At 37.9% G+C, this 18,160-nt stretch overlaps 3 protein-coding genes across 3 annotated transcripts; 1 reads left to right on the forward strand and 2 right to left on the reverse strand.

Moving 5' to 3' along the window:
- Positions 1-392: 392 nt before the first annotated feature.
- Positions 393-1,811, reverse strand: LOC132280994 (UDP-glycosyltransferase 89B2-like). Its single transcript, XM_059782737.1, has one exon. It carries the CDS (start codon positions 1,809-1,811, stop codon positions 393-395), a length of 1,419 nt encoding a protein of 472 aa, XP_059638720.1.
- A 5,721-nt stretch (positions 1,812-7,532) lies between these two features.
- On the reverse strand, positions 7,533-8,939 carry LOC132280995 (UDP-glycosyltransferase 89B2-like). Its single transcript, XM_059782738.1, has one exon. The coding sequence runs from the start codon at positions 8,937-8,939 to the stop codon at positions 7,533-7,535; it is 1,407 nt and encodes a 468-aa protein (XP_059638721.1).
- A 2,594-nt stretch (positions 8,940-11,533) lies between these two features.
- Positions 11,534-13,413, forward strand: LOC132286006 (UDP-glycosyltransferase 89B2). Its single transcript, XM_059788259.1, has one exon. It carries the CDS (start codon positions 11,635-11,637, stop codon positions 13,126-13,128), a length of 1,494 nt encoding a protein of 497 aa, XP_059644242.1. The 5' UTR covers positions 11,534-11,634; the 3' UTR covers positions 13,129-13,413.
- The last annotated feature ends 4,747 nt before the right edge of the window (positions 13,414-18,160 follow it).

Genomic DNA, 18,160 nt, shown 5'->3' on the forward strand with positions numbered 1-18,160 from the left:
ACGATTATTTTCTGGGGAATAAAAAAAATTGGTTATTGTCGATCATTTACATGTTGATTAGAACATCTATTTGATTATGCATTACCTTTGTCCAGTTTAGATGTACAATTTTGAAATTCAAAGTTTTTAAGAGATTGAATATTAATATTATTCTATTCTGAATTTAACCCCATGTAAAAGTTATTATTGTGTTATATTTGACACTTTAATTTATTTTATCATTCTAATGCAATAAGGATTTAGAATAGTTCAAAAATGCATTTATTTTTGAAACATGACAACTATTTTGAGAGATCAAAATATAAAAAGATGTATGGGACCAAGATTAAATAGCTCGAGACAGTTTGTTAACTTGTAGAAATATCAGGTAGCTAGCTTCCCTGCAATTGAATTTAATCACAAGTATTTTGTTTTTGAAGCTCAGTGAGTCGGTTGAGAAAATCCTTCAAATCTATGCTTGAACTGCCTCCTGCGATTGCCTTCAAAGCTGCATCACGCAATTGCACGACTTGTGCTCTCTTAGGCCCCGTCTCACTCACTGACTCGGCCAACAACCGAGCCAACTCGGTTGAGTCGGGAACAGACTGAGCCCCACCGTCACAAGCTCGAGCCGCCACACCAATCTGGTCAACCAACAATTTAGCGTTTGTGAATTGGTCGGTCCCCATCGGCCACGTCAGCATCACCACCCCAGCCGCCAGTCCCTCCATCACCGAGTTCCACCCGCAGTGAGTCACGAACGCTCCCACGGCTCGGTGTCTCAGTATCGCCACCTGTGGGGCCCATCCTCTGATGACAAAACCTCTGGGTCCCACACGCTCTTCAAATTCATCAAGAATTGCACCAGCATCATCATCGGCCAGGCGTCCTTTATCTGTTGCCTTGACAGCCCAAATAAAATGCACCCCACTGTGCTCGATAGCATCCACCAATGCTTTCGTTTGCTTACTTGTCAGCTTGCCACGACTTCCGAAGCACACGTAGACAACTGACTGGTCAGCCATTCCATCAAGCCACGTCATCACCTCATGAGGTGGCACATTGACCCGTCCGCCGGGGCCCACTGCATCGTCATCAGGAGGCAATAAGGGTCCCACAGCCCAGACACGTTGGTTTCCCAGCAGCTCTTTCTTGACATGATCGATGTAAACTCGTTCCAACTCGGTGAACGAGTTAAATACAATTCCCCAACTCTCCATGTTGGCCAAAATGTTGCTCCTGAAAAATTCAAAATCTGGATTGCCTTTTGTGTATTGGCGATAATAACGAGGAAATTGCCACCAGGGGTATTCTGGGGAATTCGGAACATTTGCTAGACGGATCGAGTTGTCGTCGTCGTGAGGTTCATCATTTCTCGGTAGGTGGCGCCACAGGAAATCAAGAACCGACGCAGCAAAAGCACCGGATGCCCAGAAAACGACACGTGGCACGCCGAGTTCGCGGGCTAGGTTGGTGGTCCAGCCGAGGAAGAAATCAGATACGATGGCCACAGGGGGGTTAGGGTGGGATCGAAACCACTGAAGGATAGGGTGATAAAGATCGCCCGTGGCGCGCACTTTAGCGACGAGCCCACTGGAATTGGGGCTGTTTGGGGGATGAGAAAGGAGGAGGGGTTGGAGGGAAGTGGAGGGGTGGGTGGAAAGGAGAGGTTGGAGTAAAGGGAGGTGTTCGGGTGTGACCAAAACGGTGACGGTGAGGCCGCCGTGGGTGAGTAACAGACGGGTGAGGTCGAGGAGGGGTATAATGTGACCCGGCGCAGGAAAAGGGTAGACGAGGATGTGTGCGCAGTTGCCGACGGCCACGGTTGACATGGCTCAGAAAGATGGACCTGATATATATTAATGGGCCTCTGCCATTTACTAGGTTATTGGGTATTGATATATATAAAGCCGAAACCAATACAAACTTTTTTTTGACTTTTTTAAAGTAAGGTTTTGAAATCACGTCATGCATTACGACAAGTTGATTCTCATATTTTTATTGGGTTCGGTCCAATTACACTACTGTACTATATATATATATTTTGCTAGTATTACCGGTTAGAAAAACAAGAATAAGGGTAAATTTGAGAGCCGAAACGGAATTATAAATAATAAGAATGGTGATAAAAATGTACTAAAGTGTAAAAGTAAAAGTACACACAAAGGGTAAGAACAAAAACTTGCTCAAAACATGACAAAAATACCCCATAAAAAATATTATGTGGCTTTGCGAAAAAAATACCCCATAATGTTATACCATTACAAAATTAAATTATTCAAACATATATATATATATATATATATATATATATATATATATATATAAACAAAGTCTTAAAAATATAAATTCTAGACTTTTCTTGAATTTTGGGTTATTCGTGTTGATCGGGTTTTAGTAAAATATGTATCCTCTAAAATAAATTTAGAGCTCTAAGATTTAAAAACTCAATCTCAGTCTCATGATCTCAAATACCTTGTCCACACTCCTAAAATTTTCAGACGGGACTCAAATTGCTATTCATACCTAAGCCACCCCTAATTTTTATTTTTTATTTTTTAGTGAAGCTAACCTTTAATAATAATAATATACTTTTTTAAACGAAGATAATAAATACAAAAAATTAAATGTTGATTGATAACATTTTTCATTCAAATAATAAAGGACAGCGCAAGAATTTAATTTTATGGGATACTATTTTACAAATTAGACGTCAATATATAGGCACATGCAGATGCCTCGATAGTCCAGTAGTTAGTGCCTCCAGTGGATTCTGGGAGTGCCAGGTTTTGACTCTTTGTACCTACTAATCTAATTTCTAACTCTTCTTGCTTTGTAAAAATTAAAAAAAAATAAATATACATATAGGCACATAGTTATTAGTTCAGCCTGGGCAAGGGGGCTTTTTAGAAGACAAAATATTTGGGTTAAATGCTTTGACACTCCCTAAGGTTTGGGTTTATTGCTTTCTAATTAAATCTATGTAAAAATTGCTCAAAAACCTCCTTTGTATTACTTGATAAAATAAAATACCTAAATTACCCTCGTTCCCACTTTCTCTCTCTACCCACCTCTACTCTCACGTGTCCCCGCACCACCCTCTATCCTCTCATGGCTAACCAAGATATTAGGACTCATGACACCCATTAAAACCACCGCCATCTGCCACTGCCACAGTTGACAGCAATCGGCCACAACGGCAGTGGCCAAACCTAAACCTACCTATTACCCAAAAGATCTGGTCCCCAACTGCACCTTCCATTTCTCTTCTTGCCTTTGCCTCATCATCATCGTCATCGCCGCAGATGGGTTTCACGGAACTGGAGTGAATTAGTCCAATTGGCAAAGGCACACTGTTTACAAAGTTGTCCATGTCTTACTTATCGCTTCCCAGTGCTGCAGTCAGTGCTGACACAACTGATTTTTTTCGGCAGAGACTGGGTGACAGACAGGGGCGGAGCTAGGATTGCAAAGTGGGAGGGTTAAAGATAAGAAAATTTGAAGATGAACACAATAATTTTTGTGACAAAGATATGTTATATATATTTAAAAAAATTGGAAAAAAAAAAAAAAATGATTCTGTAAAGAGAGAGAGAGAGAAATATTGGAAGAGAAAGAGAGAGAGTCTGCATATACACACACTGTGCATATATATATATATGTTTCTCTCTATATATGTTATCTATATATATAGACAACAAGCACGTATATTATTATATTAAGCAGTGAGGTAAGGAATAATTTTATAAGAGTTGAGCAAATTTGTACTTTCATAATAAAGGGCTGTGAAAAAAGTTTAATTTTAAGGGCATTGTGGGGCTTTAATACAAAAATTGGTCAAAATTGATGATTGGGGGGCACTTTGCTCAAAAGATTGATAATAAAAGAATTTATATGCACTTATTTTTTAATAAAGATGTTTTTTACACATTTTTTGTATAAGAGATAATTTTTTGCACTTTATTCTTTTATAAATATCATAAATAAATTAAAACACGAGTTTTGATTAGGTTGAACTAGCAATTATGGTGTTGGACTATTTAATTATTTTTAGTAAAACAAAGGTTTTTATTTTATTTTTATTTTTATTTTTTTGTGGTGAAGTAGTTGTTAAACTACTAATCCTTTTAAACCCTAGTTGGACATATGCATAACCAATTCATCAACATCTTTGAATGAGGTCCCGCCTTCTTTGATAATATCTACGATTGCTTTACTCAACTCCACGGCTCGGGCCCTCTCGACTCGGTTCTCACCCACCAACTCAACCACCACTCGAGCTAAAACGGCATAGTCTGGAACAGTTTATGCACCCTCACACACTCTAATTGCCACCTTTAACTCATCCGCAAATAATTTTTCATTGAAGAATTGCTCAGCTGCCATGGGCCAAGCCAGCAATGGCACTCTAGACACCAGGCCCTCAAGAGTCGAGATCCAACCGCAGTGAGTCAAGAACGCGCCCACAGCTCGGTGACTCAGTATCGACCCTTGTGGAGCCCACCCCCTTTGGATAAACCCCCTCCCAGCCACACGATCTTCAAACCTGCTCGGGATAGCGTAATAACCTCCCTCCACGTGTCCCATCTTCAGCTCCAAAAAGTATCAGTTGGTGTAAATTAAATCAAAATTTGTATTTGCCTTCATGCACACCGAACGAGGAAGGAAGGAAAAATCATTGATATAATGGGATTTAATTAATTATTTAAGTAACTCTTTAAATTGTCTATATATGTTTGTTTGTTCCGTTTGATTAGATGATTTTTGCATTAAATAAATTTGTATGTGAATCTGATTAATGCTGGAATATTAAATTATTATTATTATTTTTTTAATTGATGGATCAGTATTAAATATTGTTTAATGAAAATAGATTTATTAAGAATTGGATTACATGATGTAATGTAAATAAATTAGTAAATATTTATTTAATGCATAAATATATGATTGATATTATGATTGCACCATTATGGGATGGGGGCACTTTAGGAATTGATTAACGGAATAGTTAAGTCCAACCTATTTATATTTATAAGGGAATGGAATTAACTATATATTTAAGTCCTACTTATTCCTGTCAGGTCAACGGAATAGTTAGATGACATATTATTAAAATAATATTTGGATGGTTTATTTTGATGGTTGGATAAGACGGATTTTACATATATAATTATACGCCATGATATGAACTTGAGTCTCAAGATCAGTAGTTAGGGTGTGTATATTGTCAGGAATATGTAGCTAGATATAGTGTAGTTGTGTGTCCTGGTAGGTCTAGGTACTCATGCTCACTATATGTGCGTTTTGCATGTTGTCTACTATTCATGTTGAGACAACTCTATAGTCTAGTGAGGTTCCTTTAGTGTTTATATATCTATATACGGACTATTTAGTTATTGTTGAATTAATTATGATATATACATGTATCGGGTCTCTATTTGAATAGATTAGAACTTATTTGTGGGTTGACCCACCATTATTTTTCTGGTGTTCGTCAATTCCAAACCTAGAGGTTGATCATACTGAGTAGAGACAGTTTATTCACTCTTTGAATTCAACGTAGGATTCATCTTTATATTTTAGTTATGGATTTAGATTATTTATTTATTTATTTATTTCTAATTCGTTTTATTAGGGGTCTACAATATGGATTCCTGAGTTGTAGTTTAAATAATTACTGGTATCAGAGGATTCAAAGATTTTATTATGGCATTATTTAATTATTATTTATTTGAGGATTATTTATTTAGTTTTCTTTTCAACGATATTATTTATTTCTTATTATTCTTTTTGTATTCTGTATTCATTTACATATTTAATTGTTTGGTATCCCTCAGATCTATGCTCGGACTTGATCACCCGTGACTCTAGAATCGAGGGGTATCACAAAACTCAATCTCCGTTTGATGATCTCAAATACCTTGTCCACACTCCTAAATTTTTTGACGGGACTTGAATTGCTCGGGTTATTCATACCCAAACCACCCCTAATTCTTTAAGTGAAATTTAATTTTTTTATCAGAATTTTTTTTAGTAAAGGCAACCTTTAATAATTATAATTTTTTTAAAAAACGAAGATAATAAATACAAAAATATAAATGTTGATTGATAATATTTTTCATTCAATACATTTATAATAAGGGACGGAGCAAGAATTTAATTTTATAGGGTACTATGTAATACTTTACAAATTAGATGTCGATATCTAGGCACATAGATAATGGGCCAGCCTGGGCAAGGGGTTTTTTTAGAAGAAAAAATATTTGGGTTAAATGCTTTGACACTTCTTGAGGTTTGGGTTTATTGATTTCCGATTAAATTTGCGTAAAAATTGCTCCGACACCTCTTTTCTATTACTTGATAAAATAAAATACCTAAATTACCCTTATCCCCACTTCTTCTCTCTACCCACCTCTACTCTCACGTGTCCCCGCACCACCCTCTATCCTCCCATAGCTAACCAAGATATTAGGACTCATGACACCCATTAAACCACCGTCATCTGCCACTGCCACAGTCGACAGCAATCGGCCACAACGGCAGCAGCTAGACCTAAACCTACCTATTACCCAAAAGGTCTGGTCCCCAGCCGCACCTTCCATTTCTCCTCCTGCCATCGCAGCAAATGGGTTTCACGGAACTGGAACGAATCAGTCGAATTGGCAAAGGCACTGTTTACAAAGTTGTCCAGGTCCTACTTCTCGCTTCCTAGTACTGCAATCACCGCTGACACAGATGATTTTTTTTTATATTGTTTACAAAGTTGTCCATGTCCTACTTCTCGCGTCCCATTGCTGCAATCATCGTTGACACAATTGATTTTTTTCAGTAGAGACTTGGGTACAGATAGGGGCGGACTTAGGATTGCAAAGTTGTTGGGGGGCTAAAGATAAGAAAATTTGAAGATGAACACAATAATTTTTATGACAAAGATATGTTATATATATATTAAAAAAATAGCAACTAAAAAAAAAAAAACACACACACACACACAATGTTTCTGTAAAGAGAGAAAGAGATAATTGGAAGAGAAGGAGAGAGAGTTTGCATATACACACACTGTGCATATATATATTTGTTTCTCTCTATATATATGTTATCTATATATATAAACACAACAAGCACATATATTATTATATTCAGCAGTGAGGTAATTAGGAATAATTTTATAAGAGTTGGGTAAATTTATACTTTCATAATCAGAGTTAAAAGGGATATGAATTTTTTTTTTTTAATTTTAAAGGCATTGTGGGGTTTTAATACAAAAATTGGTCAAAATGGATGATTGGGGGGCAATTTGCTCAAAAGATTGATAATATAGGAATTTATATGCATTTAATTTTTAATAAGGGTGTTTTTTGTACATTTTTTTTGTATAGTAGAGAGTTTTTTGTACTTTACTCTTTTATAAATATCATAAATAAATTAAAATACGAGTTTTGATTAGGTTGAACCACCATGGTGTTGGACTATTTAATTATTTTTAGTAAAACAAAGCATTTTTTTTTCCCTTTTTTGTGAAGTAGTTGTTAAACTACTAATCCTTTTAAACCCTAGTTGGATATATGCATAACCAATTCATCAACATCTTTGAATGAGGTCCCGCCTTCTTTGATAGTATCTACGATTGCTTTACTCAACTCTACTGCTCGTGCCCTCTCGACTCGATTCTCACCCACCAACTCAGCCACCGCTCGAGCTAGAACGGCCGAGTCTGGAATAGTTTGTGCACCTTCACACACTATAATTGCCACCTTTAACTCATCCACAAGTAATTTTGCATTGAAGAATTGCTCAGCTGCCATGGGCCAAGCTAGCAATGGCACTCCAGACACCAGTCCCTCAAGAGTCGAGATCCAACCACAGTGAGTCAAGAACGCGCCCACAGCTCGATGACTTAGTATTGACCTTTGTGCAGCCCACCCCCTTATGATAAACCCCTTCCCAGCCACACGATCTTCAAACCCACTCGGGACTGCGCAATAACCTCCTTCCACGTGTCCCTTCTTTGGCTCGTTAACGCACCATATGAAATGGGCCCCACTCTTCTCCAACCCCAACGCTAGCCCCTCTATCTGCTCATTTTTCAAAACTGTCTTACTCCCAAAGCACACGTACACCACCGTGTGATCATCACACGTGTCAAGCCACGACAACACATCTCTGGCCGAACCCGTTTTGGACCCATCTCCCTTCGTGGGCCCTGGGTCAGCCTTATCCTCATCAGGAGAAAGTAACGGCCCAACAGCCCAGACCCGATTATGACCCAATACCTCCTTTAAATGATCCAAATAATCCATTTCCAATTCGTGAGAAGTGTTGATCACAAGACCATAACTGGCTATATCACCATAAATCGCATCTTTGACAATTTCTGAATCTGGGTCTCTTTCCACGTAGCTACGGTAGAAAGCAGAGAGCTGCCACCATGGGTAAACTTGGAAATTCGGAATCTTAGGGAAAGAAATCGGACAATTGTGATCATTTGGGTCATCTCGCTTGGGTAGGTCGCGCCACACGGAATAAACGAGGGATACGGCGATCGCACTAACCGGAGAGAACGCGAACCGTTTGATGTTGAGCTGGCAAGCGAGGTTGTGGGTCCACCCTAGGAACTTGTCGGACAAGATTGCTACAGGTGGTGAGCGGTGGTTTTGGAACCATTGGAGGATGGGATGGTGGAGGTCAGTTGTGGCGCGCATGACGACACGGACGGCGTTCGGGGGTTGTCCTTTGGCGCTCTCGAGGCCGACGGAATGGGAAGGGTGGGAAGGGAAAGGAAGGACTAGGGTCTGGATGGAATTGGGGTGTTTGGAGAGAATTGGGTCTAGGAGAGGGAGGTTTTGTGGGGGGACTAGTATGGTGATGGTTAGACCACGGGTGGCTAGTTTGTGGGTTAGTTCAAGGAGAGGCATCATGTGGCTCGCCGATGGGTAGGGGAAGACTAAGATGTGTGCCATGGATATTTGTTCGTATACAGTGGAATATGATAAATGAATATATATATATATATATATATATATATATATATATATATATATATATATATGTTTTTCAACGAGAAGAGAAAGAGACTGGAAGGAAATGGAAAACGAATGTGAAGTTAATGAGGATTGAATGTTGGTTTTGGTTTTGGTTTTGGTTTTAGTTTTGTATTAATGGTCATTTGAAACGTATCCAAGAAAACGGAAACAACATTTAATTTGAAACTTTCATTTACATGCACACACTGTATCACATTACAAATTAACGATCAAGATAAGAACTTGATTTCTAGCAGTGCTCTAATATGAATGTGAGAGAGAGAGGATATATAATTATATATTAATCTAATCTTTCTTAAATTAAACGGCCAATTTGAGGCCTTGTTTCCTACTTCTTTCAGTGTGAACGAGATTAACACAAATAGAATCTTACCTCTGTAGTTATATATATATATATATATATATATATATATAATTGGTCATTATTCATTTGTCTATCTAAAGATTATGGTATATAACCTTCGGTTCCAAGCCTATGATCAATTGTTTATCTTTAATTGTTAAATTAAATTCATTTAACAAATGGGTTTCATTTAATCCATGGATGGTGTATAATGTGGTTTCTCAAGCTAAGTTATATAATCATTTTCAATGGATGTTTTTTTACGTTTCAAGTCGCGTACGATCTCGCTCAAATTCTGACTGCTGTTCATGTTCCCGCACTTTATGTGACTTAGTTCTCAACATCTTTTACGTTTTCCTGACATTTAATATTTCAATGCCAATAGCATTGCTTATTATAGTAACACCACTGTTTTTATAAGATTTTATTTATTTATTTATTTAAGTATAGAAATACCATTGTTGATTTGGTAACGTGTATATTCATCTGTCTATTTAAAGTAATTTCTTGGTTACTTTTGGTAACATGAGTTGGGAACTCGTTAATAAGTCGTTGGAAAGTGATTTACTTGAATTATCTAATGGAGGAATTGGGCAACGATGGGGTTTGGGCCTTTACCAGATCCATATGGGCCCATGGAAATAGGTGGGCCCGGTGCTACTTGGACTGGGAATACAATGACTTGACAATTGCCAGGACATTACTGTGTGTGGTTGTGTGTGTTTCACTGTTTCTGACCAGAGCTTTTTCTCCTGCTGCTGCCAAGTGCCAACCGTGGTAACATGGCCAGTTGAGGACTCGTTATTAACTCGTTGGAAAGGGTTTTTTACTTGAATTATCTAATGGTGGAATTGGGGCCATGATAGGGATTGGACTTTTGGGCCTTTACCAGATCCATATGGACCCATGAAAATAGGTGAGCCCGGTGCTACTTGGACTGGACTATGGCTTGAAAATTGCGAGGACAGTACTGTGTGTGGTTGTGCGTGGGTGAGGGATTTCTCCTGCTGCTGCCAACCGTGGTTGCTCAACTTGCTCCTCGCGGTGGGTTGGGTGCGCACCATTCAACGTCAACCAATTTAATGCTGGGATTTTGGGTTAGACAAAAGTGGGCCAAATTCATAATGTGGTGCATCAAAGAGGCTAGAGGAGAGAAACAAGTGTTGGTGTGGTTCTTTTAATAGTTGTTTTATTTAATTAAATATATTGGTAATTGCATATCATTTATTTAATTAATCTGTTTTTCATATTAATATCATTTTTGGTTAGTCATAAATAGTAGCATATAAAAATATAATACTACTTCATAATTTATTGAACAATCTCTCTATGTTGCTGGTTGAATTTTTCTAGCAAAAATAATTGTTTTAGGAATAGTACCCTCTCATGATTCTGTTCACTTGAGGATTGATGGAAATAATTTTAACCAATTCCATAACAAAAACAAATAATTGTTTTTGAGTAATAATAGGAAATCCAATCAATACTTTCTGGAACTTTTAATCGTTTAGATGTGATGGTAAAAATCACTTAATTGATGATTGGAATATTCGGAGTATCATAGACTTTCTCATTATGTAAGTAAAACCAATTTTATGCAAGTAAAAATTAATGACATCATAATATTACAGATTGAAATAAATCTCCACTCACATAAATTAAATCAAATAGATGGGACTAATTTTCGGAGTAATAATAAATAATCCTTATCATTCATTCAGATAGGTCGGACCAATCTTATGTAAGTAGAATTAAAGCTTGAATCATGCATGAAGTTCAACATTAAAAAACAATGTGCATGTGGGGCCATGATATTTAAATCATCTTGTAAGCTATACATATTAAGCATGCTGGCTTGTATATTCACAAACGCACACAGACACACACACACACACACACATATATATATATATATATATTAATTACTTCTCATTATTCATTTATCTATTTAAAGTAATTTGTTTGGTTAATTTTGCTATAATAATCTGGTAATTAAAAGTTCTCGAAATCGAATCAAGCAACCACCTGTACACACACGTGGCTACATGTAGGCTGATAATTACCTCCAAATTGCAAGAATATATAGTAACCACTTTATATGATATTCACTTATTCCGCATATCAATCCTATGCATTAAAACACACACACTCTCTCTCTATATATAACTCTGTAATAGCATCAGGTTCTTCACTTCCTTCTCTAACATCCCAAACCTCTCTCTCTATAGATATATCTAAATGTAAAATAGGTGGTAAAGCAATTCAACGATGCCGGTCATTGGAGGCGGTGCACACATCCTGGTGTTCCCTTATCCTGCGCAGGGGCACATGATACCTCTTCTGGATTTGACACACCATTTGGCCACCCTTGGCCTCACGGTAACCGTACTCGTCACCCCCAAAAACCTCTCTCTCCTAAACCCTCTCCTCTCCAAACACCCATCCTCCATCAAAACCCTGGTCTTGCCTTTCCCTACGCACCCCTCCCTTCCCGCCGGCGTAGAGAACGCCAAAGACCTCACCCCGAAATCCGCCCCTGCTATGATGCGCGCCCTGGGCGAACTTCGCCAGCCTCTCCTCCAATGGTTCAAGAGCCACCCTTCGCCGCCAATTGCCATCGTGTCCGACATGTTCCTCGGGTGGACCCACCACCTCGCCTGCCAGCTCGGCATCCTACGTGTCGTGTTCTCACCTTCGGGTGCGATGGCCTTGTCCGTCATGTATTACCTGTGGCGCGACCTACCGAAACGAAATGATCCCGACGATCATAGCGCGATGATATCGTTCCCCAAAATGCCGAATTCCCCTATTTACCCTTGGTACCAGCTCTCCGGTCTATATCGGAGCTACATCGAAGGAGACCCAGTTTCGGAATTTATCAAGGATGGGTTTCGCGCTAACATGGAGAGTTGGGGACTCGTTATTAACTCGTTCGAATCCTTAGAAAAGGATTACTTGGATTATCTGAAGAATGAGTTGGGCCATGATAGAGTGTGGACTGTTGGGCCGTTGCTAGATCCATCTGGGCCAACGGAAAGAGGTGGGCCCGGTGCTAATTGGGCTGGTGATATAATGACGTGGCTTGACAGTTGCAAGGACCATACTGTGGTGTATGTGTGCTTTGGGAGTCAAGCTGTGTTGACAAGTGAGCAAATGGAAGCTTTGGGACTAGGATTAGAGAAAAGTGGGGCCACATTCATATGGTGCATCAAAGAGGCCAGAGGAGACGCTAAATGTGGTGTGGTCCCACCTGGGCTAGAGGATCTTGTGGCCGGGAGGGGACGGATTGTGAGGGGGTGGGCCCCACAGGTGTCGATACTTAGTCACCGAGCCGTGGGGGCGTTCTTAACTCACTGCGGATGGAATTCGGTTCTCGAGGGACTAGTTGCGGGGGTGGCAATGTTGGCGTGGCCAATGGGAGCAGATCAGTTCGTGAACGCAACCCTTTTGGTGGAGGAGTTGAAGGTGGCAATTAGAGTGTGTGAGGGTGCAGAATCGGTTCCAAACTCGGACGAGTTGGGTCGATTGGTGGCACAATTGGTGGTGGATAGGAATCGGGTTGAGATGGTTCGAGCCATGGAATCGTCTAAGGCTGTATTGAATGCCATTAAAGGAGGAGGCAGCTCATTCAAAGATTTGGACAGATTGGTTATGCATTTGACAAAGGAGGCTTCATTGCGAGACAAAATACTTGATGTCGAACAAAAATGTAGCACCATGGAGTTCACTGATAACCATTACAAACCAATCATGCATGCCTGAAAAAGATTTGGACAGATTGGTTAGTCAAATGGTGATTGATTTTTTGAGCAATGCTAAAGAGACAGCGACAGAAATGTGGTAGGGTCTAGGTTTACAGCAGTTGTAATAGAGTCTGTTGTCGACTCTTGATTAAAAAATTTCTTTATTAAATGTTCATCTGTCTAGTTTTGGCTGTATTAATATAAATATCTCATTTGAAAAGTTAAACTATATATATATAGAGATATATATTAATATTATTAATTTAATGTTTTTTACATGGAACTTATAAGAAGTAAATAATCACATCTTGTGAATCCATTATACATAGTTTTATAATTCATTCAATATCAATACAATTATTTAGGAAAAAAAAATACCAATACAATTTTTTTTTTTTTTACCATGAAACTGCCAAAATAATAAAAAATAAAAATAAAAATAAAAAGACAAAAAGCACATCGGTTGCAACGAGTATTTTTGTTTTTTTTTTTTCTCTTCGCTCTCACTTGTTGTCTTTTTTCTCTCTTACTATATTTTTGTAACATGACATAAAATTTTTTTATCCCTTATCCTTTTTTTTCTCTCTCACAGTTAATCAACCTCCATTTTCTTTTTTATTTTCTAAAAAAAGGCCCTTGCTTTAATTATGACCCAAATCGTTCTTATCTAAAATTTCTAATGATGGCAATTAGTGTTGGCAGGTCATATTCATATCGTGTTGACCTAATGATATTTTAGTATACTAGGAAAAAACAGGTGCGATGCATGTTGTTGAAGCGAAAATCAGCATGACCCAGGACGACACCGTTTTCTTACAAAAAAAGAGAGGAGAAGATCTATAAATCTTGACGACACCGGTGTGATGTCTGCCAAGAGTTCTCCGATAATCAAGTTAGTCACCGGAGGTCTAAAATAAAGGCAGAGATTTAATATTTCGTTTTTAACACACCTGATTGACTAGTAGGGCCATGTTCTTATAGTCGGCTCTCTTTTAGTTTGTTACAAGATCAAAAAAAGTTTGTTACGGAGACTATCTACACCTTGAATTTGAACTTATACTGTCCTAGGTTATTTTTACCCAATTGAAGCACTTTATTTTTATCTTATTTGCTTATCTAAATTCACCTTATCAGTTGCCCCGCATTCCCAAGCTTGCTCATCTAGCTTTGGGAATGTCAAACTTTTTTTTTTAACCCCCGGGCACAGTTCTCGAGGTAAACAATGTCACCTCGTGTACTGTTCCGAGTAAAAATTTTAATTTTAAATTTTTTTTACCCCTGGGCCCAATTCCCGAAGTGAACAGTGTCACCTCAGGTACTGTACGTTCCCGAGGTGAATAGTATCGGCAATTTTTTTCACCTCGTCACGGTTCCCGAGGTGAATAGTACTAGGCAAATTTTTTGCCCCCCCAGGCATAGTTCCCAAGGTGAACAGTAACTTTTGTTTTTCTTTTTAACCTCGGGTTATTATTCCAAGGTGAACAGTACACTGGGGTATTCTTCCCAAGGTGGAACTAATACATATATCAAATCAAGGTTATGTTTTGTAAAGGCGTAGGTTCAAACCTATGGTCAATGACTTTTAGTGATGCAAAGCTAGATTTTCTTTGGAATCTAACATATTATTTGCAAATTTTACGAGCTTCACTCAGCTCATCCCTTTGGTAAGGGAATAAATATTTCGAGCTTTACTCAGCCCATCCCTTTGGTAAGGGAATAAATATTTCGAGCTTCACTCAGCTCATCCCTTTAGTAAGGGAATGAATTTTTACGAGTTTCACTCAACTCGTCCCTTTAGTAAGGGAATGAATTTTACAAACTTTACTCAGCTCGTTCCTTTAGTAATGAATTAATTTTTACGAGTTTTACTTAGCTCGTCCCTTTAGTAAGAGAATGAATTCTTACAAACTTCACTCAGCTCGTCCCTTTAGTAAATGAACTGTTTTCACGAGCTTTACTCATCTAATCCCTTTAGTAAGGAAGCTTGGTTTTTTGTTAGCTTTATGTAAAACATTACCATATTGGTCATTCACAGGTAACTGAAAACATAATATTTTATTGCGTAAACATGAGGGGTCATCTTATTGGTGATCGTGACTTTATTAAAAAATAAGATGACATGTGAGGGAGCTATCCTCCCTTTATAATGATTAACTGACATGCCCCCTATCTTTATTTTGAATGACTTACTGAGGTTACTTCCAGCTAGGAGGCAACTTTAATCACACTAGCTTTATGAGCTGAGTTGGATTCATCATCCTAGGTCTACTCATCCAGAGATGATCATGATCTCCCCAATTAGTTGCTGCCCCAGAAGGCAATTATTTGGGTTGGTACCTTCATTGGCAACAAACTTTTGTAAGTGACACCTTCAAATCAGATTCTTAATTTGACTTTTAAGGTTAAAACAATCATCCGTAGTGTGCACATGATCCCGATGGAACATGCAATACTTATTTCGAGATCTTTTCGCTGGATCAGACTTCATCCTTTGTGGCCATTTCAAAGACAAATCCTCTTGGATCTGTAAGAAAAATATGGTTAATTGATGTATTCAAAGGAGTGTAGTTGGTATACTTATCTGAGTCCTCACAAAATGTCTTATCGCTTTGGTAGAAAAATGATTTCTTATATTTGGTTTCCTTCTCATCCTTGGTGTCAGAGGCTGACCTCTTCTTGTTATCTTCTTCATTTTCCTTCCGTGCATTCATGGCTTTTTCAGCGTTCATGTGCTTCTAACCAACAACTCTGCCATACTGGTGGTTTGGAGTCCTCCAATGAAAATGGTCAAAGCCACCTTGTCATCCACCTCTTCTACCTGCAACATTGCTGTGTTGAATCGGGTGATGTATTCCCGGATCAACTCTCTCTTCTATTGCTTCATAGTCAGCAAGTAGGTGGCCGGCCTCCTATGCCTCTGGCCTATAATGAAGTGGATTACAAACTGTTTACTTAGTTCTTCAAAGTTGTCGATGGTTCCTAGCTTCAGCTTATTGAACCAAACTCGTACCGATCCCTTGAGGGTCATAGGAAAGGTTCGGCACATGATTTCATCTAGCACATCGTGTAAATGTGATACCCTTCAATTCTAAAGCCACGGGTTGACCAAGTCCATGTCCAAAATCGAGGGATACCAAATAATTAAGGTAATAAACAAACACGGATTACAAAAGATAAATAAATAATCAAGTTGAAAAGAAACTAATATTAATTTCTCCAAAATAATATCCCAATTAAATAATTCTCCAAAATACTCTGATACCAATAATCCTCTAGATTACAACTCGGGAATCCATAATGTAGACCCCTAATAAAATCCCAACTAAAACAATAATTGAAATAAATAACTAAATCCAAAGTCTGAAAATATAAAGTAGAATCCTACGTAGATAATCGGAAGAGTGATGAAGACTGGTTTCTGCTCTACACGAATAATCTCTATACCTGACAAATACCTGAAAAATAATAGTGAGTCAGGACTACGAACAAGTTTTACTCTACTACATCCCAAATAGAGACTCGATACACATATACATCTTAGTCAACTCATACAAAAAATACATAGTCCACATATATATAAATACATACTAAAGGACTCTCACTGTACTATAGAGCGGCATCAACCTGGATAGTAGGCAACATGTAAAACGCACACATAGTGGGCATGAGTACCAAGATCTACCAAGGCACACAATTATCCATTATATCCAACTATGCATCCTAGGTAATATCCCTAACCACTGATCCTGACAACTCAAGTTCATATTGTGGCACATATCCATATATATATAATTCATATCCTATCCAAAATAAAATAAACTATCCGCCATAATCTTTCAATGGCATGTCATTCACATGGTTCTATGACCTGACACGAATAGATGTGACTTAACTTATTAGCCAGTCCATCAAGTAATATGCCTTATATCCTAACAATGGTGCATCAATCCATAACACAACCAAACAATAATTTTCAATCCATATAATGATGCAAGCATGTATATACATCAAAATAATCTAGGGAAAAAAAAAAAAAAACATGATATAAATCATACAGATATCCATTACATTTATTTAAGCAACATAAATAATTTAAATAGCATGCAATTAACATACATCACAAGTAATTAACCTTCATCTTAATTAAATTATATAAACCTCTTTAATAATGATTAAAATCATTTAAGCATTTATTTCAATTGTTAAACACAATTTAAATTAATAAACTTATCCATTAAACAACTTAGAAGTTATTTAAAATTCCATATTGTCCAATTCCTTAGCATATTAAAGTATATTATACATGTTGGGGCATAGCGGAAGCAAAAATAAAGAAAGAAAAATAATAATTCAAACCACAACACAAGATATATACGTGGTTCACCCAAAATCAGGGTTACATCCACGGATGAGAAGAGATTCACTGTATATGTAGAGATATTACAATAGTGGAGAATTTCAACACCTGACCATGCATACAAACTCTTGACCAAGTTCTCCGTTTACTCCACGAGATTCCCTCTCGCCATCAGTGTTCACTCTACCAAACCCGTAACTCACCCCTACCATCAACGTATTCCCTCATAAGGCTACATCTCTCTAAACTCATAACTCTCAACAATAGCCTAAGTGTCTATTTATTGAGTCACATACCCAATTTCTTTATGGACAAGGATTACAATTTCTTAGAACCCAATTCACGTCTCAATAAGAAATCACTATAAAAATACACTCTAAAATAGAAACTAATAATAATGGAAATTTGAGACATAATTCCTAACAATCTCCACCTTAGCTCAAATTTTATTATGTCAATCATAGTTTCTCATGGCAATTGAATCTGGACAATTCTCTGCAACTTCAATCTTCTCGATCTTATTGCAGAACTCGGATTATCCCCACTATACATTGCTCAATCAGTCAAACCTCAAGGCTCCACCTTGACTACTCAAACTCCATGCCATGTAACCAAGCCGATTGACTCCACTTACAACTGAAGCCCGTTGTAGCACATGTTGAGACTTCTTGTGTTTTCTGTATCTCTTTCACCT

The sequence above is a fragment of the Cornus florida genome, unplaced genomic scaffold, assembly GCF_030987335.1.
Source record: "Cornus florida cultivar Cherokee Brave unplaced genomic scaffold, ASM3098733v1 CherokeeBrave_3.0.0_Hap2_Chr11, whole genome shotgun sequence".
NCBI lineage: Eukaryota > Viridiplantae > Streptophyta > Magnoliopsida > Cornales > Cornaceae > Cornus > Cornus florida.